This window comes from Mastigoproctus giganteus, chromosome 3, assembly GCF_048544385.1.
Source record: "Mastigoproctus giganteus isolate SK-2022 chromosome 3, ASM4854438v1, whole genome shotgun sequence".
Taxonomy (NCBI): Eukaryota; Metazoa; Arthropoda; class Arachnida; order Uropygi; family Thelyphonidae; genus Mastigoproctus; species Mastigoproctus giganteus.
This window is the reverse complement of record NC_143577.1, coordinates 199,728,735-199,754,467: the sequence shown is the minus strand read 5'-3', so window position 1 is coordinate 199,754,467 and position 25,733 is coordinate 199,728,735. Positions and strand designations below refer to the sequence as shown.

The window sequence follows — 25,733 nt, the reverse complement described above, 5'->3', positions numbered from 1 at the left end:
TAAATCCCAGTGTTTTGAATGCTTTGCTGGTGATTTTAAGGACATGTGAATCAAATTTAGCACTGCTGGAGAAGAGAATCCCCAAGTGGTTAACTTGGTCACACCTTTCGATGATCACAGAGTTAATAGTGTACTCCGTATTTATTAGTTGTGGAGATCTGCATGACAAGAAAGATTACTTTGCACTTCGAGGGGTTAGCAGACAATCCATTCAGAGATAGCCACAGAGAAAATTTATTGAGGGCGCACTGAAGCTGTTGAGAATCTGTTATCTCCTTCATTGCTGAATAGATCTTAAGATCATCTGCATAGAAAGCAACTTGGATATTGGAGGTGCATATAAAAGAAGGAAGATCACTTATGAAAACAGCGAAAAGAAGAGGACCTAGGGGAGAGCCTTGAGGTACTCCCCTTAGTGGTATAAAATGGTCCGAGTTTACTTGATTGACGATAACGCTCGACGAACGATGCGTAAGGAAGCAAATTTGTGACTATAGACTTGACACTGCAGAAACCATGTTGGTTCTGATCAATGAAAGGCCTGAAGAATTCGAAGAGATGTTTGTTTACTGCTGTATCGAAGAGTTTGGCCACACTGTTTTGCAACGATATGGGTCTGTAATCAGTTACATCATTTTTATCACCATTCTTGAAAATTGGAACTATATTGATCTGCTTAAAGTGCTTAAGATACTTCCCCTGCCTGAGAGACAAGTTGAATATTAAAAACTTAAAGGGGGCATAAGGTAGCGACAGTCATTTTCCAAAATAAGCCAGGAATGTTATCTGGACCTCTGGTATAGCGATTTCTCGTGCATTTTAATGCTGACTTTAAATCTCCATCTGTGATCTATCATCTTAAACAGGTGTGAAGTCAGGAAATGAGTCAAGTGTCAATATATGGTTTGTTTGGATTCTGAAAAAATGTTTGACAAACTCTTGAGCAATATTGAATTCGTCCGATAAGAGAATTCCATCTGCGTTATGGAGTTGTAACTTTCTACTGGTTATATTCTTATGCTTCATTAAATTTCAGAATGGTTTAATATCTCTGTGAGTAAGTAGACTGTCCTGAATTGATTCTGTATACAAGTTGAAAGATTTTAATATGAGGGTTTTCACTTCTTTGCGGAGTTGGCTGAATATTTCGTAGTATCGACTGTCACCTGATTGCTTATTCTTATTTCTGTAGAATTCTTTGGATTTAATTTTATGTATTAATTCGCTGTTATACCAGTGCGGGTAGGTAGAACATGCCGTCAGATGGGATTGAGGAACATCATCAACTCCATTTGGATTTGATTCTGAATTGAATCCAGGGAACTTCTTCCTGAGTAGATTCCATGAACTGCATTCTGGAGACACTTCTCAACCAGAACGACCCGCACTCTGATTCTGACATTCACAAGGTCATCATAACAGAGAACTCCAGATATCAACCCACAACTTCAGGTGATCTCTTATCCCAGAATGAGATAGCAGAAGAGAACAAACAGCAAGAATAGCAAGGCGACTCACATTGATCTGATTGAGGTTGAAGCTATTTAAGTGACTTTGTTCGACACCTTGGTCAAACTATTTAACACCTGCTGGAGTGAAGGCACCGTTGGCTCACACGCAAACCTCTGGCATGCCTAAGGTCCAAGACCAATCTACAGACGCCTCCAAAGCTTATCGCCAGATAAGCTTTGGAGGCGTCTGTAGATTGGTCTGAAGATTTTTTTGGGCACAATGCTGTTATCCTTACTCCAACCCATAAATAAATAAATAAATTTTCGTTTATACTCCGGGACGACCAAACGGTCAGAGGAGTTCACAAGATAGACAGAATACAAGAAACAGCACCGTATTCAGCAGTCACGGACTTGAACCCCGGCCTTGAATGGGTTGAGCACGTTGAATACTGATGGGATCCTTCCACTTGTTCAGATTACAAACTTAAAGGGGGCATAAATTTAAATTAAGAAAAGACAGACGTAGAATAGATGTGTGGAAATTTGCCTTTAGCTAGCGGGTGGTTAATTGCTGGAACAAACTTCCATCTGTCGTTGTGGAAGTTGATAGGTTAAATAAATTTAAGGGGGAACTGGACAAGCATTTGGAGGGAATGGTGTGATTTTTTTTTTTTTTTTTTTTTTTGGCTGATGCTGCATACACTTGCTTTCTTGCATCACATGCCACTACTTCTACTACTACACTAAAGGCAGGTGTACTTATGCACCCGTGCGCCTGACTAGTCTATGGTATACCTATATGATGCAAAGGTCTGAATGCCCCTTCACTTTGGCTTCAAGCATGGCAGTTCCACTACTCATGCATTATTCAACATTAGCATTAATAATAGTAGAGGCATATGAGGCAAAAAATCAAGCTTATACAAAATCAGCCGAAAAAAAAAACCTTCCCATTTCATCCAATTATTCATTCCAAATGGTTGTCTGGCTCTGCACTGAATTTATTTAAGCTGTCAACTTCTACAACGACAGATGGAAGTTTATTCCAGCAATCAACCACTCGCTGGCTAAAGACAAGTTTCAATTTATGTCCCCTCACGTGATTATTCTGGACAAGAGTAAGAATCCCATCAGCATTGAGCTTGCTCAAACCATTCAAGTTCTTATACACCTCAATCAGATCACCTTCCAGGTGCCTAGTCTCCAGACGCTGCAATTTGCAGGCTTAAGCCTTTCTTCGTAAGAGCAACCCTCTGTTCCCCTCACCGTGCTCGTTACTCTTCTCTGCACTAGGTCCTGCAGCTCTACAGCTAGAAAAATCTCTGCTAGAAAACGACCTGTATATTATTATTATTATTATTATTATTATTATTATAACTATATGGTGCAAGGAAGCCTGAGACTTATGCTGCACCAGCCAAAAAAAATAAAAAAAATTCCCGGGTTACCTTGAGAGAGAGAGAAGTAGAAAGAATCACCAAGAAAGAGAAGAATGATGATGTCCAGCTCAGGACTCTGGGTGTGCCAAGCCCATACTCACCAGATGTGAGCCCCTGGTGTTGAGAAGACACCACAGACGCCTATAGCAGATATAAACTAGTCTGCAATGAAGTCACAAAGGATAGATTAGACAGGCGAATGGAAATTACGAGAAATCCTTGGCAAAGGATGCAAAGAAAAACAGCAAAGAGTTCTTTACTTACGTAAACTCTAAAAGCAAAGGGATGAATCAGATTGCACCACTTAACATATATGGTTTGACTATTGATGATCATGGTCAGCTAGCTGATAAACTGAATGAGTATTCTGCATCTACATTCACACATGAGGAGTTATTCAATGAGGGGAGTGCCAGAAGTTTATCAAATTCTAACAGGGAACTAAGTAAATTTGTAATAACTGAGAGCAAAGTGGAGTAGAAATTGTTGAAGTTAAACATAAAAAAGGCACCTGGGGTAGATGGGATCTATCCAGTTATATTAAAGGAGGCAGCAAAGGAAGTAAGCAAACCTTTAGCCATAATTATGAGAGCTTCCTTGCACTCAGGGGCGGTCCCCATGGACTGGAGGCGTGCAAATGTATCAACAATTCACAAAGGGGATTCAAAAGGTGTCATAAGTAACTATAGTAACTGAATGCCAAAAATAATGTTAATATCATATACTTGGATTTCAGGAAAGCTTTTGATACTGTTGCACATGGAAGACTGCTGTACAAATTTGAGAGATATGGCATTAATGATAAGTTGCTACAATGGATAAAGGGATGGTTGAGTGGGAGACGACAGAGAGTGGTAATCAATGGACACTGCTCTTTGTGGACAAATGTTATTAGTGGAGTTCCCCAGGTTCGGTGTTGGAACCATTGTTGTTTTGTATATTTATCAATGATATTGATGAAGGTATATCAAGTTTGCAGACGATACAAAGGTTGGCAGGGTTGTTAACGACAGTAAAGACAGTATACTGCTCCAACTAGATATAGATAAGTTGGGCAAATGGGCTGAGAAGTGTTAAGTGAAGTTTAACATGGTAAAATGCAAAGTAGTGCATATGGGTAGCAATAACTGAAGAGAAAAGTACCAACTGTGTGGTACTCAGGGAAGTGGAAAGTGAAAAATACCTTGGGGGTAATTGTGTAGTCGAATATGAAATTCACTGAGCGGTGCAGACGGGCTGCCAGGGCAGGTCATGGAGTGTTGTCAATGATACATAGGATATTGCTAGCAGGGACAGGGAGGTGATTATCCTGTTATACAAGGCAATGGTCGGGCTATACCTAGAGTACTGTGTACAGGTCTGGAGTCCTCATTTTAGGAATGATGTAGAGTTGCTAGAACGAGTACAAAGAAAGGCAACAAGATTGGTGAGGGGAACAAAGGGGTGCTCTTACCAAGAAAGGCTTAAGTTCTGCCAATTGCAGAGCCTGGAGAGTAGTCGCTTGCGAGGTGATCTGATTGAAGTGTATAACGCCTTGAACGGTTTCAGCAAGTTGAATGCTGATGGGATTCATCCTCTTGCTCAGATTAAGAACTGAGGGGACACATATTCAAATGGAGGAAAGACAGCTGTAGAATAGATGTGCAGAAATTTGGCTTTAGCCAGCGGGTAGTTGATTGGTGGAAAAATCTTTCATCTTTTGTTGTGGAAGTTGATAGTCTAAATAAACTTAAGGCTGGATGGGCATTTGGAACGAATGGAGGGATGAAATGGGAGGGTTTTTTTTTTTTTTTTTTTTTGGCTGATGCAGCATAAGCTTGCTTTCTTGCATCGTATGCCTCTACTAATTCTGATGCTAAGACACTACGAGCTACTCTCTCAGACTGTTGCACTGCTTAGAAAACTTTATACCTGACTGCACAAAATCCCAAGGTATCTTTCATTCTCCATTAGGCTGAGTGTACTTCCACAAAGTTGATATGTTATTCCATGGTTCTTCTTCTTCCAAGTGGTGGACAGCTCGAAGGCCACAGACGTTCTTGTCATTCGTGCCATTTTCAGCGATTTCTAAAAGCCATGCGACACTGCCTGGTGGTAGAGCGTCCTCCATAAAACAAGAATTGCCAGATGTTCTAAAGAAATCTATTATTTTCTAGCCGATCATTATGACCTGGTATGTATATACAGGGTGTTTCAGTTAAACGTTTCAGAACTTCTAAGAGGGGTAGGGTACATAGTGACATAGTGACATAGTGTTTTTTGACAAGCGGCACCGGTGCTTTCGCACAACTCCGCATTTGAATCTCTTGTGAAGTAAGACAGTACAGTACTGTCAAGGCCAGATATCATATGTTAGTGTATGTTCATGTTTGCTTAGTGCGGGTTATGTTGTTCATCTGGCCGCTTAGCCTAGGGTCTGTGGAACACCACAGACTGCTAGTTACCGTCACTGGCACTGGGAGCCGGACCAGGTATGTGGAAAGAGAACTCTGGCTGGCCGACCCTGGGGTTAGCCTGAGCTTCCCAGGGAGGGCCGAGAAAAAAAAAAATAATAATAAAATAAAATAAAAATAAAAATAATAAATAATAAATAATATAAAAAAATAAAAATAATAATAAAATAAAATAAAAAAGAATAATAATAAAATAAAATAAAAATAAAAATAATAAATAATAAATAATATAAAAAAATAAAAATAATAATAATAAAAAAAATTAATAAAAAAAAATAATAATAAAAAAATAAATAAAAAAAAAAATAAATAAAATAAAATAAATAAAAAAAAAAATAAAAATAAAAAAATCTCTTCTTCCTGAGGTAGGGTGGGCTCCCCCCTGGGGGGAGCCCACCCTACCTCAGGAAGAAGAGAAAAGGTTGTGAGGTCAAGTGACCCACAAAGTCAGATTGCCTAATAGCATGATCCTGCATTTGAAAGTCAAATGCCAGCCCCACTCCCAGAGGAGTATTTATATGAGTTCCTGCACAAGTAGGAAAATCAGATATTGTCATACACCTTGAAGAGAAGAGGTGCCAGCAAGTGAGTGGGTCCCACAATGGGCAAGGGGCCCAGGGTCAACAATTTAATCTTCTTCATCCAAGGGTGACTTGTAGGCAATGAGCAGTGTCCCACACTGGGACTTGGATAATCTTCTCTTAGGGGATGAGAGGAGGCACATGGATTCATGAAACTCAAGGATTGCTTGGAGTTCTTGTGGCTATTGTAGAAAAGTCCTTTTTGGGTTCGTGGGTTTGTCAGATAGCTTCCTTTGTGAACGTCGAGAGATTCCTGTTAGGTCATGACAAAGATCAATATTCTGTTTGTGTTTTCTTTGATTCCATTCAGGATATGTTCTGTGAATTGAGTTTTGGGTTCATTATAAGATGGGGGTGCGTTGAACAGTTTGCTGTAGGTGAATTTGACGCATTTCAAATACAGTCTGGGCAAAAGTAGTGAAGGCTTTGTAGTTGGTTTCGTCAATTATGTAGAGGTGTTCCTGCCCACTGGGTATATTTCCAGTTTTGGTAATTAGGAGACTTCTGGGTAAATCATAAAGAGGGCAATTATACATGAGGTGAATCCAGTCTTCATTGTCACCGCATGTGCAGAGAGGAGAATCGGTGAGACCCAGGGCATGCAGCTTGGCCCGAAACGATCCATGACCAGTGAGGAAGAACGAGACGTGAAGGCCTGGTGAGTACCACGGAGGAGGTTTTGGTGCAGTTATCATAACTTGTGGAAGAAATCTTTTAGTTGTTTCACCTTTGGTTGTTTGCTCCCAAGATCTTTGCCAATGCTGGAAGAGCTTAGAGTAAATCTGTTTCATTTCGTTTTTTGGATCATTAGCTAGATCGAGTGTTATATCCAGAATGGTGGTGGCAATTCCTCTCTTTATGCGGTATGCAAGGCCGCGACGAATAACCTCCAGGTCCAGAGGAAGAGTGCCTGCTAAGACCTGAAGGGCAGGATTACTGACTGTGCGGCATGCTCTAGTCACAGTGAGTAGGATATTGCGTTGAATTGTATGTAGCTTTGCTTTATTACGTGCAATGATGGCACGAGGGAACCATATGGCTGCACCATAGCACACAGCTGGTAAGAAGATGGTTTTATAAAGTAGCATGAGAGTCCTCCTCTTCAAACCCCAGTCTGCTCTGCTAATTCTTACGATCATGGCAGTATAACGACGTATTTTATTGGAGAGGTAATTAAGATGAGGTAAGAATGTTAATCGGGAGTCAAAGGTTACTCCTAGATATTTTAGTTCAGTTTTGAGTTGCAATGTCTGCCCAGAGATTTTAATTTGGGGTGGTCTTCTTATGTCCAAGGATCCTTTGAGGAGGATTGTCTTCGTTTTTTCCCCAGAGATGACTAACTTGTGGTTGTTTGCCCAATTTTGGAGGATCGTTAAGGCAGGGGAGGCAATTTGCTCAAGCTGAGTTCTAGAATCAGCTTTGATAAGGAGGATGAGGTCATCTGCATAGGCCATGCAGTCCACAGGACCCAAATCCATAAGAAGAAATTCATCTAGTATCAAGTTCTAGAAGTAGGGCCCAAGAACCGAGCCCTGTGGACACCCTCTAACAACTGGTCGGGAGGTTTTCTGAAAATTTGTTTGAACAGTGACTGAGCGGTTGAAGAGGTAGTTCTGGAGACAGCGGTAGAGGTTGAGTGGAATATTGATTTGACGTAATCTCCTGACAATGCTGGGCCACCAGATGGAATCGAAGGCACCAGCAAAGTCAATGGAAATAGCCAGTAGATATTTTTCTGTGGTTGAGTTTGCTGTGTTGAGCAGATTGTTCATAGCATCTTCAGTGGAGCATCCTGGCTTAAAGCCATACTGCTTTGGAGAGTCTAAGTTGGCTGTCTGGTAGTAGGTGGATAATCTGGATTGAAGCAGCCGCTCCATTACCTTTCCCAAGACCGGGAGAAGAGCAATGGGGCGGTAAGATTTGGGTAGAGTAGGATCTTTATCTGGTAGGTTACATCCTGACAACTCGAAATCATATACCAATGGGCAGAATCGAAAATTCCGAGCTTTAGTGCAGGGAATCTTAATTTCGCACAAGAACGCCAAGTTAGTAGGATGGATGATTACACGAACGCAGAGTTAGCCGATATGCATTTGGCGTACGGGGCTGCAAATTGTAGTGGGCCAGCCGCACAGCGTTTGTACGCGGAACGATATCCGACGAGGCGTATTCCCAGTCATAATTTCTTTGCAAGACTGCACCAGAGGTTAGCTGAGAGAGGTTCATTTGAAAGAGCTGACAGGGACAGGGTAAGAACAGCACGGACTCCAGCCGTCGAACAGAATGTGTTGCAGCATGTACAGGGGAATCCAAGAACGAGTACACGAAGTCTAGCAAACGCAGTCGGGGTTTCCCCATCTGGGCCGGTATTATGGGAGATCACCTCATCGGACCTTACCTGTTACCGTGTCGTCTATCCGGACCTATCTACTTGATCTTTCTGCAGCAAGTATTGCCACAACTTTTGCGAGATGAACAGATTTCTGCATCGACGCAACAGACAATGTGGTTCCAACACGATGGAGCCCGTGCCCATTATAGCGGAGATGTTCGTAACTACCTGGATGTCACATTTGGTCAACAGTGGATCGGACGTGGTGGTCCCGTGCGTTGGCCTGCTCGGTCACCCGACCTATCATGTCTTGATTTTTATTTCTGGGGTCATATGAAATCGCTAGTTTATGACACCCCTGTTGACAATGCTGAGGAGCTGGTTGCAAGAATCGCAGTAGCTGCCGAAGAAATTCGAAATTCGCCTGGAGTATTCCAGAATGTTCCGATGTCCATGCGTCGGAGATGTGAGGCGTGCATTGTAGCCCGTGGAAGAAACTTCGAACACTTACTTTAATCCATGTACCTTTTGCTTCTTTTCATGTATTATTAAAACGATTTCTCACTTACGGTCTCTTTTCTTTATGGTGCTTCTGTGTACAACACCGCTTCAGGAAAGCATTTCCGACCCCACATTGCTATATGATTTCGAGTTGTCAGGATGTACCCTACCCCCTCTTAGAAGTTCTGAAACGTTTAACTGAAACACCCTGTATAGTGTAAATGGTCTGCTGAAGAATATATATCATGAAATTATGTTTATTGTAATTTTTATTATATTTGCTGTTATTTAATTGTTTGTAACATTTTGATTACACAACGTCTGATGAATCATTTGAATCTGTGCCATACATCCCAACTCGAGTAAGCAGCAGTGTTGCCAAACGGTAAGCAAGCATAGCCTCTGGTATCCAGGCATAGGCTTGCATGCAGTTAGTAGTGGTTCCTGGACTCTCGACTTTGCGTAATGTGATTGCAGTGCAAGTATATCATGTGTTTGAACAGCAAATATCAGTGAATAGTCAAAAGGATAAAATTAATTAATTTGGTGTGGGGGGGGGGAGTTACCATTTTATTTTTATGGAGGTATTTATTGAAACCTATTGCAGTGCATAATTGAAAATCTAAGATTATTAAGGTTTTATAAAATCTTTGAAATTATAATAATTTTCAATTTAATTTTTTTATAATTGAATACTATAATTATATTTTTGTAATTTTATCTTAAATCTGTATATCATTTTTCTCATTAATAAAATTAATTATATGTACTGGTATGTGTAAATATTACAATAAATAACATAAAACTGTTTGACAGTTTTTTCATTATATACCATTTTAATACTAAAAATTGTAGAAAGCCAAAAAAAAAAATAAATAAATAAAATTTGCCCAGCGTGTACCTCACAAACATTTTATTTGGCCTGCCATTTAAAAAGATTTCCCACCCCTGCAATAAACCATATGGCATTAGGTTAAATGCTTAACCCTGAGTCATTCACACAGAGTCAATGAGGCCCCAGACAATATTTCAATAATTTGTGATTTATCTACACCATCCACACAGCTGAAACTTCTAATAGCTGAGCTTGAAAATGTTTTCTTTTATTTCTTCATTGAAAATTCCAGAAATCTGTTAATTATTACACATTTTCTAAATGTGCAATATAAATATTGATTCTTTAAGCACTGTTTGCTCTTTAGTGTAAACTCTTCAATCATCCCTTGCTACAACAAGTTTAAATAGAGTTTAGTACAGCTTCATACAAAGTTTACAAATAATTTCTGCTGGATTCCTAGCATGTTGGAATTCCTAGAAATGAATGAGTGGAGTCTGCTGATTAGACTTCTTCCAGTCTGATCTCACCATTCCTCCAGATACTTTACACTGATTATAAATTCATTCTATAATGTACCTGTAGAGAAAAATGATTAATTATTTGGCAGGAGAACACAAATATAAACTCTTTCAGAATAAGAATGATCACAAACAATGGCTATCAGGCTGATGAAGGAATGGAAAGAAAGAAGTTATACTTGCTAGATTACACATTGGACATACCACTCTAATTCACAAATACCCACTCTGAAGGGATGACCCTCCACTATACAGTAACTGTCAAATCCAACTTATGGTAAGACAACTTATCATTAAATGTCCATTATACCTAATAGAACATAGTATTAGATTTTAATACTATATTCCCATTCTTTAATACTTTTTGATACTAGAGAGCTATTAAGTGCTCGATATTTCCTATATTCTATTATATTATGAATCAACAGGGCTTACCTTTATTTTTGATATAGGAAGCTTCTTTTCCAACTCTCCTTGTCCAACTCGCTAATAATTCATGGGGAAGGCGATATCAATTTTGCAAGACATTGTCATAAAGTTAGATTTTGGAGGTCTAAACTGGCTAATAATTAAGGATCGATTTTTTCTTTTTGGTGCTGTGGCAGGAATTTTGAGTTAAATTTAGGGGTATAATAATTGGATATGGGGGTGGGGGTTATTCTCTACATTCCTTAAGTCGGACTAGAACTTTTCGGGGTGTCATGTTCACAGGAAGAGGGCTACTCACAATTAATCCGAAACTTTTGTCTTATGTTGTAGTGTTAGCATTAGCATTAGCATTAGCATTAGCAGAGGCATATGATGCAAGAAAGCAAGCTTATTCAGCATCAGCCAAAAAAAACAAAAAAAAAAAAAAAGAAAACCCACTCCCATTTCACCCCTCCGTTCGTTCGAAATACCTGTCCAGTTGAGCTTTAAATGTTTGTTCTTCACGCATGCGTATAAGTGACCAATCGTCGGACAATAGGAATGGCCTACGGATATTGATTGTAGTTGCATGTAGTTTCATCTCTAAGGTTTCTGCAATAAGTAGTTTGTAGTAGTTGTGTTGAATATTTATAATTTTAGTTTCATTAAAGCCGAATGTATGTCGTTCATTTATGGCGTGGAACGAAAGTTCCGATGCATTTGAACGACCCGTCCGCACTGAAGCTTCGTGTTGTTTTGCTCGAAGCTGTGCCACTCCCATGGTGGATCCTATGTAGACAGCGTCACAATTTTTGCATGGTATTCTGTATACTAGGGTCATGCTGTGATTGGAATGTGGTATTTGAAGGTCGATTTCTGAAGAATGTGTATAATTTGTTCATGGGTTTTGCTATGATTTTCATGTCGGTTCCCTTGCATATTTGGTTAAGTTTATTGTACCAGTGCTCGATATATGGAATGGTGATGAAATATATTTTGGTCTTGTCGGATTTTTTTGCAATGTTTGTTGCGAGGTTGTTGTTATTTATTTTATCACGGGCTATTGTTTTGACTTTGTTTATATAGGTTAGTGGGTAACCCCTATTTGAGAATCTTCTAGTTAGTTCATTTATTTCAGTGGTTAGAGAAATCTGGGTGGAAGAATATTTAAAGGCATTTAGAAATTGGTTCAGCATGACCGATTTTTTGTATGGTTGGGGATGGTAACTGTAGAAGTGCAGAAGCATCCCTTTATTAGTGGGTTTTCTATATATGCTGAAATTTAGTCTTTGGTCTAATCTGCGTATGGTAAAATTAAGGAAATTTATGGAGTGGGATTCTGCTTCAGTTTCTAATTCAAATTTTAGTCTCTGATGGATGTTATTAAAAACCTGTAGAATATTGTTTATGGTCAAGTGATCTGTGATGATTAGGATGTCATCCAGATATCTTCCGTAATATGTGATCTGTGGTATAAATGGATCAAGGTGGATCTTTTCTAATTTGTCTAAGTATAGTTCGGCAATGAGTCCACTAATGTTTAGGCCCATTGGGAGGCCAAAAATCTGTCTATATATTTTTTCTTGGAATAGAATGTAATTTGCACTTACTAATAGTTTTGTTAGTTCGAATATTCTGTCTTTGGGGAGTCTGGTGTTATTAATTTTTGTGTTATCATCGTTTAAGTAGGCCCAGACTATGTCTAAGGCGTAGAGTACATTTACGTTAGTGTATAGTGAAGTCACATCGAGTGAATATAACTTCATATCCTCCTTGATTAACACTTACACCGATGAGCCAAAATATTATGACCACCTATTTCTAAATGTGTCTTGTGGTATCTGGTACCAACACATAACCAGCAGATCTTTTAACTCCTGTAAGGTCCGTGGTTGAGACGCAGATCGGAGTCGCTGTTCCAACACAAACCACAGATGCTCCATGGGATTGATGTCTGAGGAATTTGGAGGCTAGGGCAATACCTGGAAGTCTTCCTCATGTTCCGCGAACCAGTCTCGAACAATCCGGGCGGCGTGGTGCATTTTTTTGCATATCATATTATGATATTAGGGTCCCCCGTAAATGATTACATCTACCAATGTATTTATTTGTCTGTAACTTGCGTGTGTTCTCTGGTCGATTTGCCTGTTTGTTGGACGAAAAAACCACAGTTTCTGGGGGGGGGGGGGGAAACCTTGCTATCTACGCCTGAGACTGACTAAGTCAGCCACGGAAATGATGTTTATGTAGGTTGTAGACGTCAGAGTGCCCGGCACATGGATGACTGGACCCAGGGCATCCCAGTGGAACATTGCCCAAAGCATGACACCAGTGCCATTGGCTTGTTTTCGTCCCACGGTGCAGCCAGGTGCCATCACTTCCCCAGGTAAACGACGCACATGTACCTGGCCGTCCACTGGTGCAACAAGAAACGTGATTCAATGGACCAGGCGACCTTCTTCCAATCCCTCAAGGTCCAGTTTCGATGCTCGCGTGCTCATTATAGGCGCTGTCGCCAGTGAACCGTGATTAGCATGCGCACTTGGAGCGGCCTGCGGCTACGAAGCCCCATTTTCAGCAGGGTTCGATGTACTGTTGTTGTTGTTGTTGGAGTGGGATTTATTGGCGCAAGGGCTGCTATGACCATATTGCGCCTATACCGTTACTTTGGAGTGTTGGTCAATATAGGAAAGGAGACTATTCTAGAAGTGATTGTATGCGTTAATCATTTTTAGAAAGGTGAACAGTTCTGATAAAGTGGCATCATTTCCAAGTATATGGCTTAGTTGCAGAGGTTCTTGTGAGCTAATTAAGGATTTGAAACATGCGATTCTAGCTAAACGGTAATGTGTACACTCAATGATAATATGTTTTACAGTAAGTATGGAACTACAATGCGGGCAAAGTGGAGGATCTTCTCCTAGCAGTAGAAATAGGTGTGTAAGATGTGTATGGCCAATTCGTGCTCTTGCCAGCACGACCTCTTCCTGCCTGTTTGATCGGGAACTGGATCTCCACAGCTGTGGATTGTGTTTTATTTCAAGAAGTTTGTTACCGGTTTGATTATGCCACATTTCAGACCACATCTCAGTACATATCCGCCGTATGACTGGTTTGTAGTCAGAAAAAGGAACAGGGGTGGAATCGAAGCAAGTGGGGTGTTTTGCTGCTTCGTCTGCACGCTCATTTCCTGGATTTCCAACGTGGCTCGGTATCCAGCAAAACGTAACAGTCCGATTATTTTTGTTGAGTTGGCATATCGATGTACTGTGTTGTGAAACATTACGCCCATCAACAGCATTCCAATTACAGGAGAGTTGCGCCACAGTCGGCCTTCTGTTGCCACGTACCATCCGGGAGAGCCTTTGCTCATCTCAAGCATTGATGATCCGTGGTCGTGTAACACCTTGCCGGCGGTTCGTGGGGTTCCCCTCCTTGGACCACTTTCTGTAGGTACTAACTTCAGCTGACCGTGAGCATCCCCACCAGCCGGGTCGTTCCGGGTATGCTCTGATCCAGTCGTCTGGCCATTACAATTTGGCCTTTGTCAAACTCACTTAAGTCCGCTGCCTTTCCCATCTGAAGAACAAGAGTAACACTGATTAACAGAGCTCAGTGTCAAGCGTTTTTTATATCGTATCCCGACCTGCGCCGTAGTCGCTTCGATTTGCATCAGGACTCGCTGGTCATGTTTTGGCTCATCAGCGTACGTTCTCTATACAATATTTCACTCAATAATGAGCATTGTGCCCTCCTAGAGTGATTTGTCCTTCTTTAGTGTCTTTGCTTCATTTTGCCTGAGTATGCCTTCTGTAATATCTCCCCCAATGACTTTCCCTGTTTTCCAACCCTTAGGCTATACCCAATTGCTTTTTCCCTTATGCCTTCCCCACTATCTCTGGCCAGATGGTTGGGGGCCCTCAGAGTTCTGTCTATCAAGTATTCCTATTTTCCATGCGTGGTCCGCACCCATCCTCCCCCGATGCCGCGATCGGAACCTGGAAGGTCCTTTCCTGATTGGGCTCCCTGGTAATTAAGTTACGTCGAACAACACAGGCAAAACCCTACGTCTACACTACCCACCAAGTGGTTTTCAAAGATGTGCAGCATCAGAGTATTTATGTGAATCTGTGGGAACTGCAGGAACCTCCTAAAAACGCACACGATGTCCACCATATAGGAATAGATTTTTAGGGAAAACAAAACAAAGAAATCCCACAAAAACACCCCAGTCGATTATACCAGCAGCATGTACTATCAGTATCAAAGAGGATGATTACAATGCTTTCAGTCGTCTCCTATATATTGAGCATTTTTGCCATCAGTGATGAAGAACAAATGAGGACTTGTCAAACAATACGATTCTCTTTCATTTTTTCTGCATTGAAACTTTATTGTCCTCGGGTGCAGTCGTAGTTTCTTTTGGTATAACAAATTAGTAGTTTCTGCTAAGGACTCCCACTTTTGCAGTGTAATCTTTGTGGTTTCATCACAAGGTGCAGGTCAAATCCATCAAAAGCAAAAGTTAATTGTTCGAAACCGGTTCACTTAATCTGCTCCAGTATCTGGTACATTGATCCAGCATCTTACAAATTCAGTTTGCTTTTATTATATTTCAATGTTTTGCGAGGAGGGACCCTGTACTGTGCAATAATGGTTAGAACGAAGCAGCTCTTTTCACACCGTGTGGGCAATGCTTGGGATCAAATTCCATAAAAGATTACAAAGAATTTTTATTTGATTCGTTTCATTCTGTGATCGAGTTAGTCAGTCTCCGGCGAGAATATCATGTCTTGCCTCGGAGGAAACTGATTTTTTATGTAGCGAAACATGAAATCCTGGCTGTATGGACTTCGCTGGAGGGAACCATGAACACGAAATTTTTTTTAATCGTGTTTTCCGAGCATTTTCTATTTAGCAAAACTCGAATAATATGTTATCAATTCATAAGAGAAGCCTTGTCGAGTCTTTGAACATTCAACTAATACGAGTTTAGTAGGTGTTACAGCAAATCCTAACTTCGAACGAAAGAATACCTCTTTGGAATTTCTATGATCCTGGGTTTCACATTGACCAGTAACGGATTAGCGTACTACACCATTTGCCAAATTAACAGTACGTTTTTCATAAACATTTTATTGTGACGTTTCACCGGAAGCGAATATAGGTATAATTGCAATAATAGGTCTGTTTAGCTGTTGGTGGGGATCATAAGTGGTACTGATGTCACTTGATCATATTTGCAGGCATCTTGTATCGACTTGCGTTATATGACCTTTTTGGCAATTTTTACACAACCCCTATAAATGTCCCTTATACCTGCTGAAGGTTTTCACTGTCTTCTCATTTCGCCATTATTCTATGATACACCATCATTCCAAATTGTGTACCGCAACATCGCAAGCTTTACGAGTTAATCACGTTTACTACTTGTTCTGTTAATTTTGTCGAGCAGTGTAATTGGGTCGCAAGAATTTCTAAGGCTACCCTGCACATGTCGCACACCATGTGACTACTAGAAGAAATACATATTTTTGCATAAATATTGGATCTCGTGGGTGGCACAGTATATATAAGTACCATCCTCCCCACACCGCGTGGAAAAGGAATTTTCCAGTAATCAAAGTTTCTCTGGCTAAAAGAAAATTTCATACAATCTAGTCTAATCCTAGAATTTGAATTTATGGCCCTTATTTCTGTCCTCTCTGTACAGTGAAAATTCCGATTTGCCTATTTTGGAAGAATAAAATCCCCAAGTGACGGGGGGGGAGGTTGCAATCTATGCCTGGGAGAGGCTAAATCAACAATGGATTAAAAAAAGAAGTACATTTGAAAGGTCTTCGCGTGATTGACAGGTTTCGCAATTGGCCTTTTTTATTAAGTGTCAGAACGGCAGTGATTATAACCAGTGCTACCACAAAGACAAGTACAGAGAGGACAAAAAACAAACTGTGATACGAGGGCCACACCACAGCTAATTAGTCTATGTGCTAATTTTCTGGACTAAAAATCGATTAGCCATATAGTGCAAGGAAGTAACAGGCTTTTGCTGCAGTAGCCAAAAAAAAAAAAAAAAGTTATGCTCTTTCCATCCTCACATAACTGCACAGTTGACCATTAAATTTCTTCAAACTCTCAGCCTTAACTAATTGCAAATGCAACTTTTTGCAGTAATCAATGTTTCTCTGGCTAAAACTTCATACAATCTAATATAAGCCTGTAATTTGAATTTATGGCTATTTGTTCTGTAACTCACTGTAAAAGTGAAAATTTCGCTATCATTCATTTCCTCCTCTAAGAGCTTTAGAAACCTCAATCAGGTTTCTCTAAGGTGCTTGGTTGCAAAGCTACATAGCCCACACAATCGAAGTGTCTGCTCATACAGTTTGCAGATCTCAACCATTCGAGTTTCCCTCCTTTGGACCATTTCAAGAAGCTTAATGTCTTTTTTCAGATGAGGTCTCCACACTTGAATAGTGTCCCAAATGCGGTCTTAAAATTCACTTATAGCTTTAAAGCAATAAATAAAGTTGGGATTACTGGAAATATTCCCAATAATTCCAACTTATATAATAACTTTTCATGAGTGACTGAGTCAAATGCCTTGTTAAAGAGTCCAAATAAACTATGTAGAATTGTTCCCTATCATCAGTAACTGATAGCTTACTAGGTTAAACATGATTTTTCTAAAATGCGTTTTGTATCCTCCATAGTCCCATTTTTATCTAAATGTTTCTGAATTGCCTTTGATCATTGCTTGTATTATTTTCCTTACTACTGAAGTTGGACTAACTGGTCAGTAGTTCTTGATTTCACTCTTAGACCCAATTTATGTATTTGCGATACGTTGAGAATTCTCCAATTCACAGGAACCTCTCCTGAGTCCAACCATGCTTTCATAATTAACCTGTGGTTCAAAACATTCTCTGGCTGCCTCCCTCAAAATTACTGGGTATATGCCAACTCCAGGAGCCCTATTTCCTTCTAGGTTTGAACGTTTTTTTCCCCAAAGAACAGTCATATGTAGTTTCGATATCGCTGATTTAATAGTAACTTTAGGCCACATGTCATACATATTGTCTGAAAAATTATGTTCTATTTGCTGAAGGAAAAACCTGAATTTTTGAGACAAACCATGTTGTCCTCGTCTGTGACCAAGTAACTCAGCCACATTGTAGGCCCATAAAAATTCCTAGCATCATTGATGAGATTAGAATCCAGGCCTTTTCCACCCAGAAGCAGAAGAACAGCACTTCTACCATGCTGCCCACAATGGCACATTCTATGCTGGAAGACAACTTGACTCAGCAAAAGCTCTTTTCTTTAGACTGCATTCCATAAGTATGACCACAGCATCCCTTCTACTTTCCCTAAAAACATTATGCATACTATAGTGAAACTAGCCAACCCCAAATTTCTGGCCATTCCGTTTAGCCCTATTACATTTGTTGTCCTAACCACGTTTGAATTCGCCGATTTTATTGACAACACTCCTGACATTACCGTAGACAGTTAAGACCAAATATTCTAGTTTCTATTGTAACACACCATTTGAAGTATTTTAGGTTTGTTCTCCCCAATTTTATCTTTCCACTCATTTGAAACATTGCACCCTAAGAACATCTTGCTGATATAGGCTGTTGCAGCAACAAACAAGAATTTCAAGGTGTGTTAAAAGCATTACTGTTACCAATATTATCAGATAAATGAGTTTATATCACCCTTCTCCCCCAAATTGGCAGTTTCTCTGAACTCTTCCTCCATGATAATGGCAAAAATTTTCACACCTTTGGTCAAATTAATAAAATTATTCATTACTCACCTGTAAACAGAAAACATGTACAAAAGATGTATTTTATCTACACAGTAATAAAAATTTCAAGCCTTGCAGATTCCTGCAAGTCTTGAGTCAAGGCTTTTACAGCACACAATCCCTCCTAGTCTGGCAAAATTTCACTCGTGTACATTATGATCCAACCGCACCATTTTTTCAGCACAGTTTTATATTTATCCAAAAAAAAAAATTATATTTGGGGGGGGGGTTCAATTATGTATGGTATACAGGTCTGGAAGGCTCATCTTAAGAAGGAAGTAGATCTGCTCAAACACATGCATTGAAGAATAAAAGGATTAATGAGGGAGGGAAAAAAAGGGATACTCTTATCAAGGATGGCTCGTTCTGCAAATTGCATCTGGAATCTAGGCACCCGCATGGTGATATAGCATTCTTCCTCTTTCTCAGACTACATACATGGGAGGGGATAAATTCAAATTGATGGATAGGTGTGTTTGCCTTCAGCTAGTGGATGGCTGATTGTTGGAACAAATTTCCATCTGTTGTGGAAGTGGGTAGTTTGGAATAAATTCAAGGAATTTATTCCAAACTACTTGACAAATTTATTGGAGATGGACAGGAAAGTGCAGCTTTTTTGGCTGATGCTGTATGAGCTAGCTTTATTTCATCATTTGCCACAACTAATTGTAATACTAATAACCCCCGGGTGTTTTCATTCTACACTAACCTGAGTGTGGTACCACATAGTTTGGTAATACTCCAGAACAGTGCCCCTTTGAAAATCACGTCGAGAAGACGGGGAAAGCAGTGACGCACGGTTCGTAACTCCGCACACTCACTGCATTCCCCCTCTTCTTCTCAACGACTGCACATGGCAAATGTCATGCGACATAACAGTATGTCGAAGCTGAAAAACGAAATTAACAGCAATACGGCAATTTTCAGAGCAGCAACTAAAATAATTATACATAAAAATACAGTAATTTTTTATTTTTTTTTCAAAACGAAACAAACTAATGAGACGCAGTAAATGACCAATTTTCACTAAACTCCAGGAGTCGTGTAAAAAGGTAACCTAAAAACCTAACCATTTTTCACTAAACACAAATGAAAGTCAATGAAAAATGACACCCATTATATATTTTTTTGTCCAATGACCAGTTTCGCTTGAATCCCTCCCGAAGTCGCATAAAAACAACCTAAAAACCTAACCATTTTTCTAAACCACTAATAAATGAAAGTCCATTAAAAACATGACGCCTGTTATAATTGTTTCTCATCCAACAACCAATTTTAGCTTGAATCCTTGCCGGTCATAAAAACCTAACCTTTTTTCGCTAAACAGAAACGAAAGTCAGTTAACACGTGCAACGAACAATAAAATTGCTTTTTGCATAACAAAACAGCAACATAGAATTTTTTTTCGCACAATACTAGGTTAATATGCAACATTCTCGCTCCCTTGGGACTGAACAAAGGAAAAAAAAACACAAAACAGACAAAAAACAAAGAACCTAAGAAATAAAAAAAAAATAATAAGAAAATGTAACGACAACACACGGCAGCAAAGAACAAAGAAACAGTCTACCTGCAGGATGGAACGGGATAACACAAACTCAGGACAATGTGGCAAATAACATTAACAACAGCAAAGCACCGAACATAACAGAAACCAGCATCCAAATGAAAGTAGTCTATGCAACGAATTTCGCATTCAGTGCTCCAGTGACGTCCACCCAAACGAAGAGAGGGATGCAGTCAGTGGGCAGAGTCAAAACCTGTCAATCACTTCTTTCCCCCATTCTGACAGCCAATTTACAAAGGTGCGTATATTGGAGTATAGTGCACAGTTCTTACCTTAGTCTGAGATTAGTGTTACTTATGATGTACCATGCATTTGTTAATGTTGAACTACAATTCTCAGGCCATCAGCTAATTTTTCTAGATTTTTTTTCCCCAGTAGAATACCCTGATTACTGTCATTACCCACCCTGCCAACCTTTGTATCATCTAGAGACATATGGTAAGTCTTATAAGCATAATATTAACGAAATACAAGCAGTGAACATTGATAACCACTTACTGTTGTCACCAACTGAATTTCTTTATCCACAGTGGTGAAATTCCACATTGATCAAATTTGTACAGCAGTATTGTATACTATAGTATCAGCCTATAAACACACATGTAGACATAATACAGTGGGTGCAATATGGTCTTAGTTGCTGACACCTAAAACACCACAACAACAACCACTATGAAAAACTAATATGAATATAAACAGACAGGCTAAAAGGACAGTGTCTTTATACATAGCAATTTCATTCAGGCTAACAAAATAATAAAATTAGATAGTGAAACTGAGTGAAAGGACAACCTCAAGTACGTTGTAAGTTAAATGTCCGTATATGGTTTAAGTTTAATATTTTTGTGATTATTCACTATTAACTGCTTTTACCATCTCCATTCCCTGAATAATTAATAATTTGTGATCTTCAAGAATTACAAATTTGTCTATGAAAGTTGTCAATCAAAAACAATACTGACTACAAAAACTGCATTATAAGTTTTATTTTTTTCTTAAATAAATTGAAAAATACATTCAAAATCAATTTCTTACAATAGGCCTTTTAACACAACTCTACAGGAAACTGTTCATGATCACTTATTTTATCAGATTACTTCCCCTTTATACTGTTTAAATATATCAAGCAAATAAGCACAGATAAAACTATGTCTGGGATAAAACTTGTAGCCACTTGAAGCTACTGAGAAAAAGATTATCAGCAGATAATACTGCAGGTTTTAATATCACATTTAACAAGGAGAATTATAATATGTAGAAGACTACAAGACAAAAATTTATATGGCATCAATATCAATGTCATCCTCATCTGGACTAGCAGAAGTGGGTTTTGGTGGAGCTTCTTTTACCTCCTTAAAAGTTGAGCTTGTATGTCGATCAGAATAAACAACCTAAAAATAAAGAAAACAGTACCTCATATTTGATTAATATGGAAAAAATTTCATTATAGTTGCAAACATGATCAACATTACTGTATTATCAAAGGTTTCTGAAAGTATCTCAGCTGGCTGTATAAACAACTGAAAAAAAAAAAAAAAATATATATATATATATAAATATATATATATAAATAAAAAGTGCACGCACAGTAAAATGTCTTGGCATTTTACAGATACAAAAAATACACAAGCACAAAAGCAGATCAGAATCCTCTTTTTGGGGTCCACATGGCATAAAAATGAATAATTACTTTCACAAAATGTAACTAGAATATTTTTTTAATGAATTAACTGTGAAATTTACCAAAAATTAATAAGTGTTAGCTTTTAATTATGGAGCCTAAATTATGAGGTTCAAATGCTGAAATCTACTATTGGCAGATTTAAGTAAAATATTAGTATTAAAAAAAAAAAAAAACTTGTGTTAGACGTTCTGTGGCACACAACTTCATTGCAATGAGGCAATTAAAACAGCAATTTAACTTTGGAAGCGAGTCATACGATAGTGTAACATTATCTTATTGATGACATATCCTTTGAGTTACAAGTTGTTTTTGTGCCAAAGCACTGTGCATATGTGCCTGTGTGTGTGTGCAGAATGTCGAGTTCACTAGCTGAACATAATAGTGCCACAGGAGATGCATTTGTGTGTGTTAGGTGCAAAGGAAGTGAAGAAATTATGCAACAATGTCATTCTAATGGACAAATCAGAAAATATAAAAAAAAAAAAAAAAAAAAATTAATTGAAGGAATTAAATCTATTGGGACCAATAGGTGCCCAGCCATCAAACTCAATAATATCTATCTATCTGGCTGTATAGCAGAATCAAGAGGAGAAGGTGCTAGTTCCCGAGGAAGTAGTTAGTTTTGATGATTCAATTGTTAGGAAAAGTAAGTTGCTCTCTTTAAATATTAGTGGCACAAATGCATCTAAGGACACAATGTGCCAAGCACTGTCAGAGAAACAAGTTATTAGGAAACAAGGGCAGGTGAAATAGGACCAGTGTATATCCAAATATGGACAAAAGTTACTGATAAGTTAGAAGTTATTTTTAAAGGGTGCAACAAGACAATACTGTTAAAAATGTAGGTGCTCATGATATTAAATATTAACCAGACAATTCAAGGCATTATTTCACAGTCAGATGATTCAATCCTGACTGGGGGTTTTTTGAGAGAGAGGAGAAAAAAAAAAAAAAAAAAACAAACACAAAAGTCAGGATACACAAGGGGATACAGAATTTGACTACAGTGAGTACACTTGAACCTCCAAAATCTGGCACAACCAGTTTCCGGTTATCAGTATTAGTAGTGGCAAATGATGCAAGAAAGTAAGCTTATAAAGCATCAGCTAAAAGGGGGAAGGTACCTTGCCATTTCACCTATCCACCCTCCTCCAATATTTGCTTGTTCTTCCTGGAATTTATTCAATCTATCCACTTCCACAACAACAGATGGAAGTTTGTTCCAACAATCAACCACCTGCTAGCTAAAAGAAAACTTCTGTACATCTATTCTGCAACCATCCTTTCTCAATTTAGCACTCCCCCAGGTGCACAGCACGAGCAGGAGAAAGTACTTTGCTTTTGTCAATGTCAAACTTCAATTGCTATTTCTCAGCCCACCTGTCTAATATTTATAGATCTTGTTGCAGTAGCATACTATCATTAACCAACCTGCCAATCTCTGTATCATCTGCAAACTAAGACATTAAGTTTGCTGATGATACAGAGGAAGGCCAATATACCTTCATCAATATCACTACTAAATACAAAAAACAACAATGGGCCCAGCACCCAACCCTGGGGGACACCACTAATAACATTAGCCGACAAAGAGCAGTGTCCAGTGATAACCACTCTGTCTTCTCCCACTCAACCTCATAGTAACAACTTGCCCTTAATGCCACTGCTCCAATTTATATAGCAGTTTATTATGTGCAACAGTATCAAAAATTTTCTTTAAATCCAAGTACATGATACTAAAATTATTTTTTTGCATCCAGTTTCTTAGTCTAGTTGGTCCTGCATGAATTCTTTAACCAGTGCCTCCATTATTTTCCCCTGGAACAGAAGGTAAGCAAAGAGTTCTGTAATTATTCTTATCACCCTTTGATTCCCACCCCTTGTGAACTGGGAATATATTTGCACACCTCCAGTAAATGCAGACTTCTCCTGAATCTTAAGAATGCTCTCATAATTATAGCCAAGGGTTTGCTTACCTCCTTTGCTGTCTCCCTTAATATAATTGGATAGATCTCACCACCCCAGGTGCCTTTCTGTATAACTTCAACAATTTCTCTCCCACTTTCCTCTTCAGTTATTACAAAATCATTTAGTTATCGGTTAACAGTTTGATAAATTACTGGCATACACTTCACTAAAGAATTCATGTGTGAATGAGATGCAAAAATACTTATTCAGTTTGTCAGCAACCTGAGTAGGATTATGAACCCATATGTTCCAGGAAATATCTGGAATGTTCAAGAAAATTGGAGAATCTGGAGAACTACCTGAGAATCTACAAATTAATACTCAGTTTGGCTACTCGCCACAGCAGCATGTCAGAACTGATTGTGTAAGATCAGGATTTCATGTCAGAGCTAAAAAAGTTCTTTACAGCACCCAAGCAACGTGGAGAATTTTATCAGGATGTGAGATTGGCTGAAATGCTATTCATGAAGAAGACCTGAATATGCTGATGCTAAGTTTCTGACTTTCATGATTTGTGCACAAAATATTAGCCTGAAACAAGTATTTACTAACATCTTGACTGCCGGGAATTTTTTTTTATTTTTTTTTTAAATGAATGATGCTCAACACCAATAGAGAACAGTTTCACGAATGTGTGAAACTATCCACTTTTTCCTTTCTAAAATATATCACACACAATACAGTAGTTTTACACAGAAAATTTAAGAAATTTTGTACTGATTAATGAAAAATCAAAAGTGCATTCTGATGTTTAACAATATGAGCCAAAAATCCCAGTTACATTACAGTATATAGGCAACAGTGAACAATTATTTCCACTTCTAAAATATGCCATTCATTTTTACTATACCATGCAATGTTTACTGAACTTATCCATGTAGGGTATGTTACACCTTTCTCTCAACAATAACAAAAAAAAAAAAAAAAAAACTTTACTTGTATATTACTATATACAATAAGTTGTAGTATAAATATGAAATTCAAAGAGTTGCCAGATTTACAAGGTAAAACAGCATAAGGCATACAGAAAGCATGGTTGGTGGAGGGGGAGGTGAATTATGCTTCTGGTTAAGAGCCAGATTCTAAAGCAATACACTCAACCAAGTTGGCGGTCTGTTCTAATGCAAATAATGGAAAAAACAAATAAAAATTGTAATAGTGGTATGTTATAAGATAAATAACTGCGATGAGTATAACAAATACAGAGTGGGTCAGCAAATCAGAATGCCTTTTTCATGGAATACATTAACTTCACAGATATCAATGTACTAGGAAACAGAGACTGAAGTATGTTTATGTCAGGATTTATTGAAAGAAATGAATACTGTTCATTTCTTTCAATAAATGAAATAAATGAATTCTAAGGAAAATTGTCTTAGAAAATTAAATTATTTTCAGTGGCACAAACTGATATATAAATGGGGTAGTAAAAAGCTTAGTAGCTTCTATAAACATAGAAGCTACTAAGCTTTTTATACCAACTACAAGATACTGTTTACAGTTTAGACTAAAACAGGTGTCAGGTGAATTGATGAGCTTAGTAGCAGAGAAGGAAATGGCAGAGAATGATTACAAATTATCCTACAAAAGCATAATGCATTATTAATTATGCATGAGTCTTTAGAACTCATGCATAATTAATAATGCACTCACTGCATGCATAATTAATAACGCACCAAATTTGGACTCACTGCTTGTGAGTCCAAAAGTCTCTACTGTTGCTATGGGGATGTGGGCATACTCAGCCTAACAAAGGAATTTTCAGAGTTTATGCAACCAAGAGGATGACTGCACACTTTCCTTTTCTCTTCCCCTCTTCTCTTCTCATCTTTTTTCTTTTTAAAGATGACTTTATTCCTTCCTTGCCTAGTTATCACCTCTCAACCATCTTTTAACTTTGTTTTCTTTCCAAATATACCCCCCACCCTCCATGTCTTCCCTGGCTCAGTTAGCATACTGATGTTTTAGAGCTTTCTGTAATCACTTGGCTGATAGAAGATATTTACAGATACCAAAATCTACTGTGATTTTTATATTATCATTAATTTTCTATCACAGTATATTTTTATTGCTTTTACCCAATATTTTTGCATATAATTTTATTTGCATATTTTTAGTGCAATGAATTCATATCAATGATGGTCAAAGGTGTTCAAGAATTATCTATGAATCCTACT

General features: G+C 38.5%; 1 protein-coding gene across 4 annotated transcripts in view; it reads right to left on the bottom strand.

Moving 5' to 3' along the window:
- Positions 1-20,873: 20,873 nt before the first annotated feature.
- The window catches only part of LOC150088568 (eukaryotic translation initiation factor 5-like), a 164,422-nt gene continuing 159,562 nt past the window's right edge, over positions 20,874-25,733 (bottom strand). For all 4 annotated transcript variants that reach the window (XM_090369566.1, XM_090369569.1, XM_090369568.1 and 1 more), the window contains one exon: positions 20,874-21,295. In XM_090369566.1, coding sequence (XP_090225692.1) covers positions 21,182-21,295 — 114 coding nt within the window. In that variant the 3' untranslated portion in view covers positions 20,874-21,181. The remainder of the gene's footprint in view (positions 21,296-25,733) is intronic.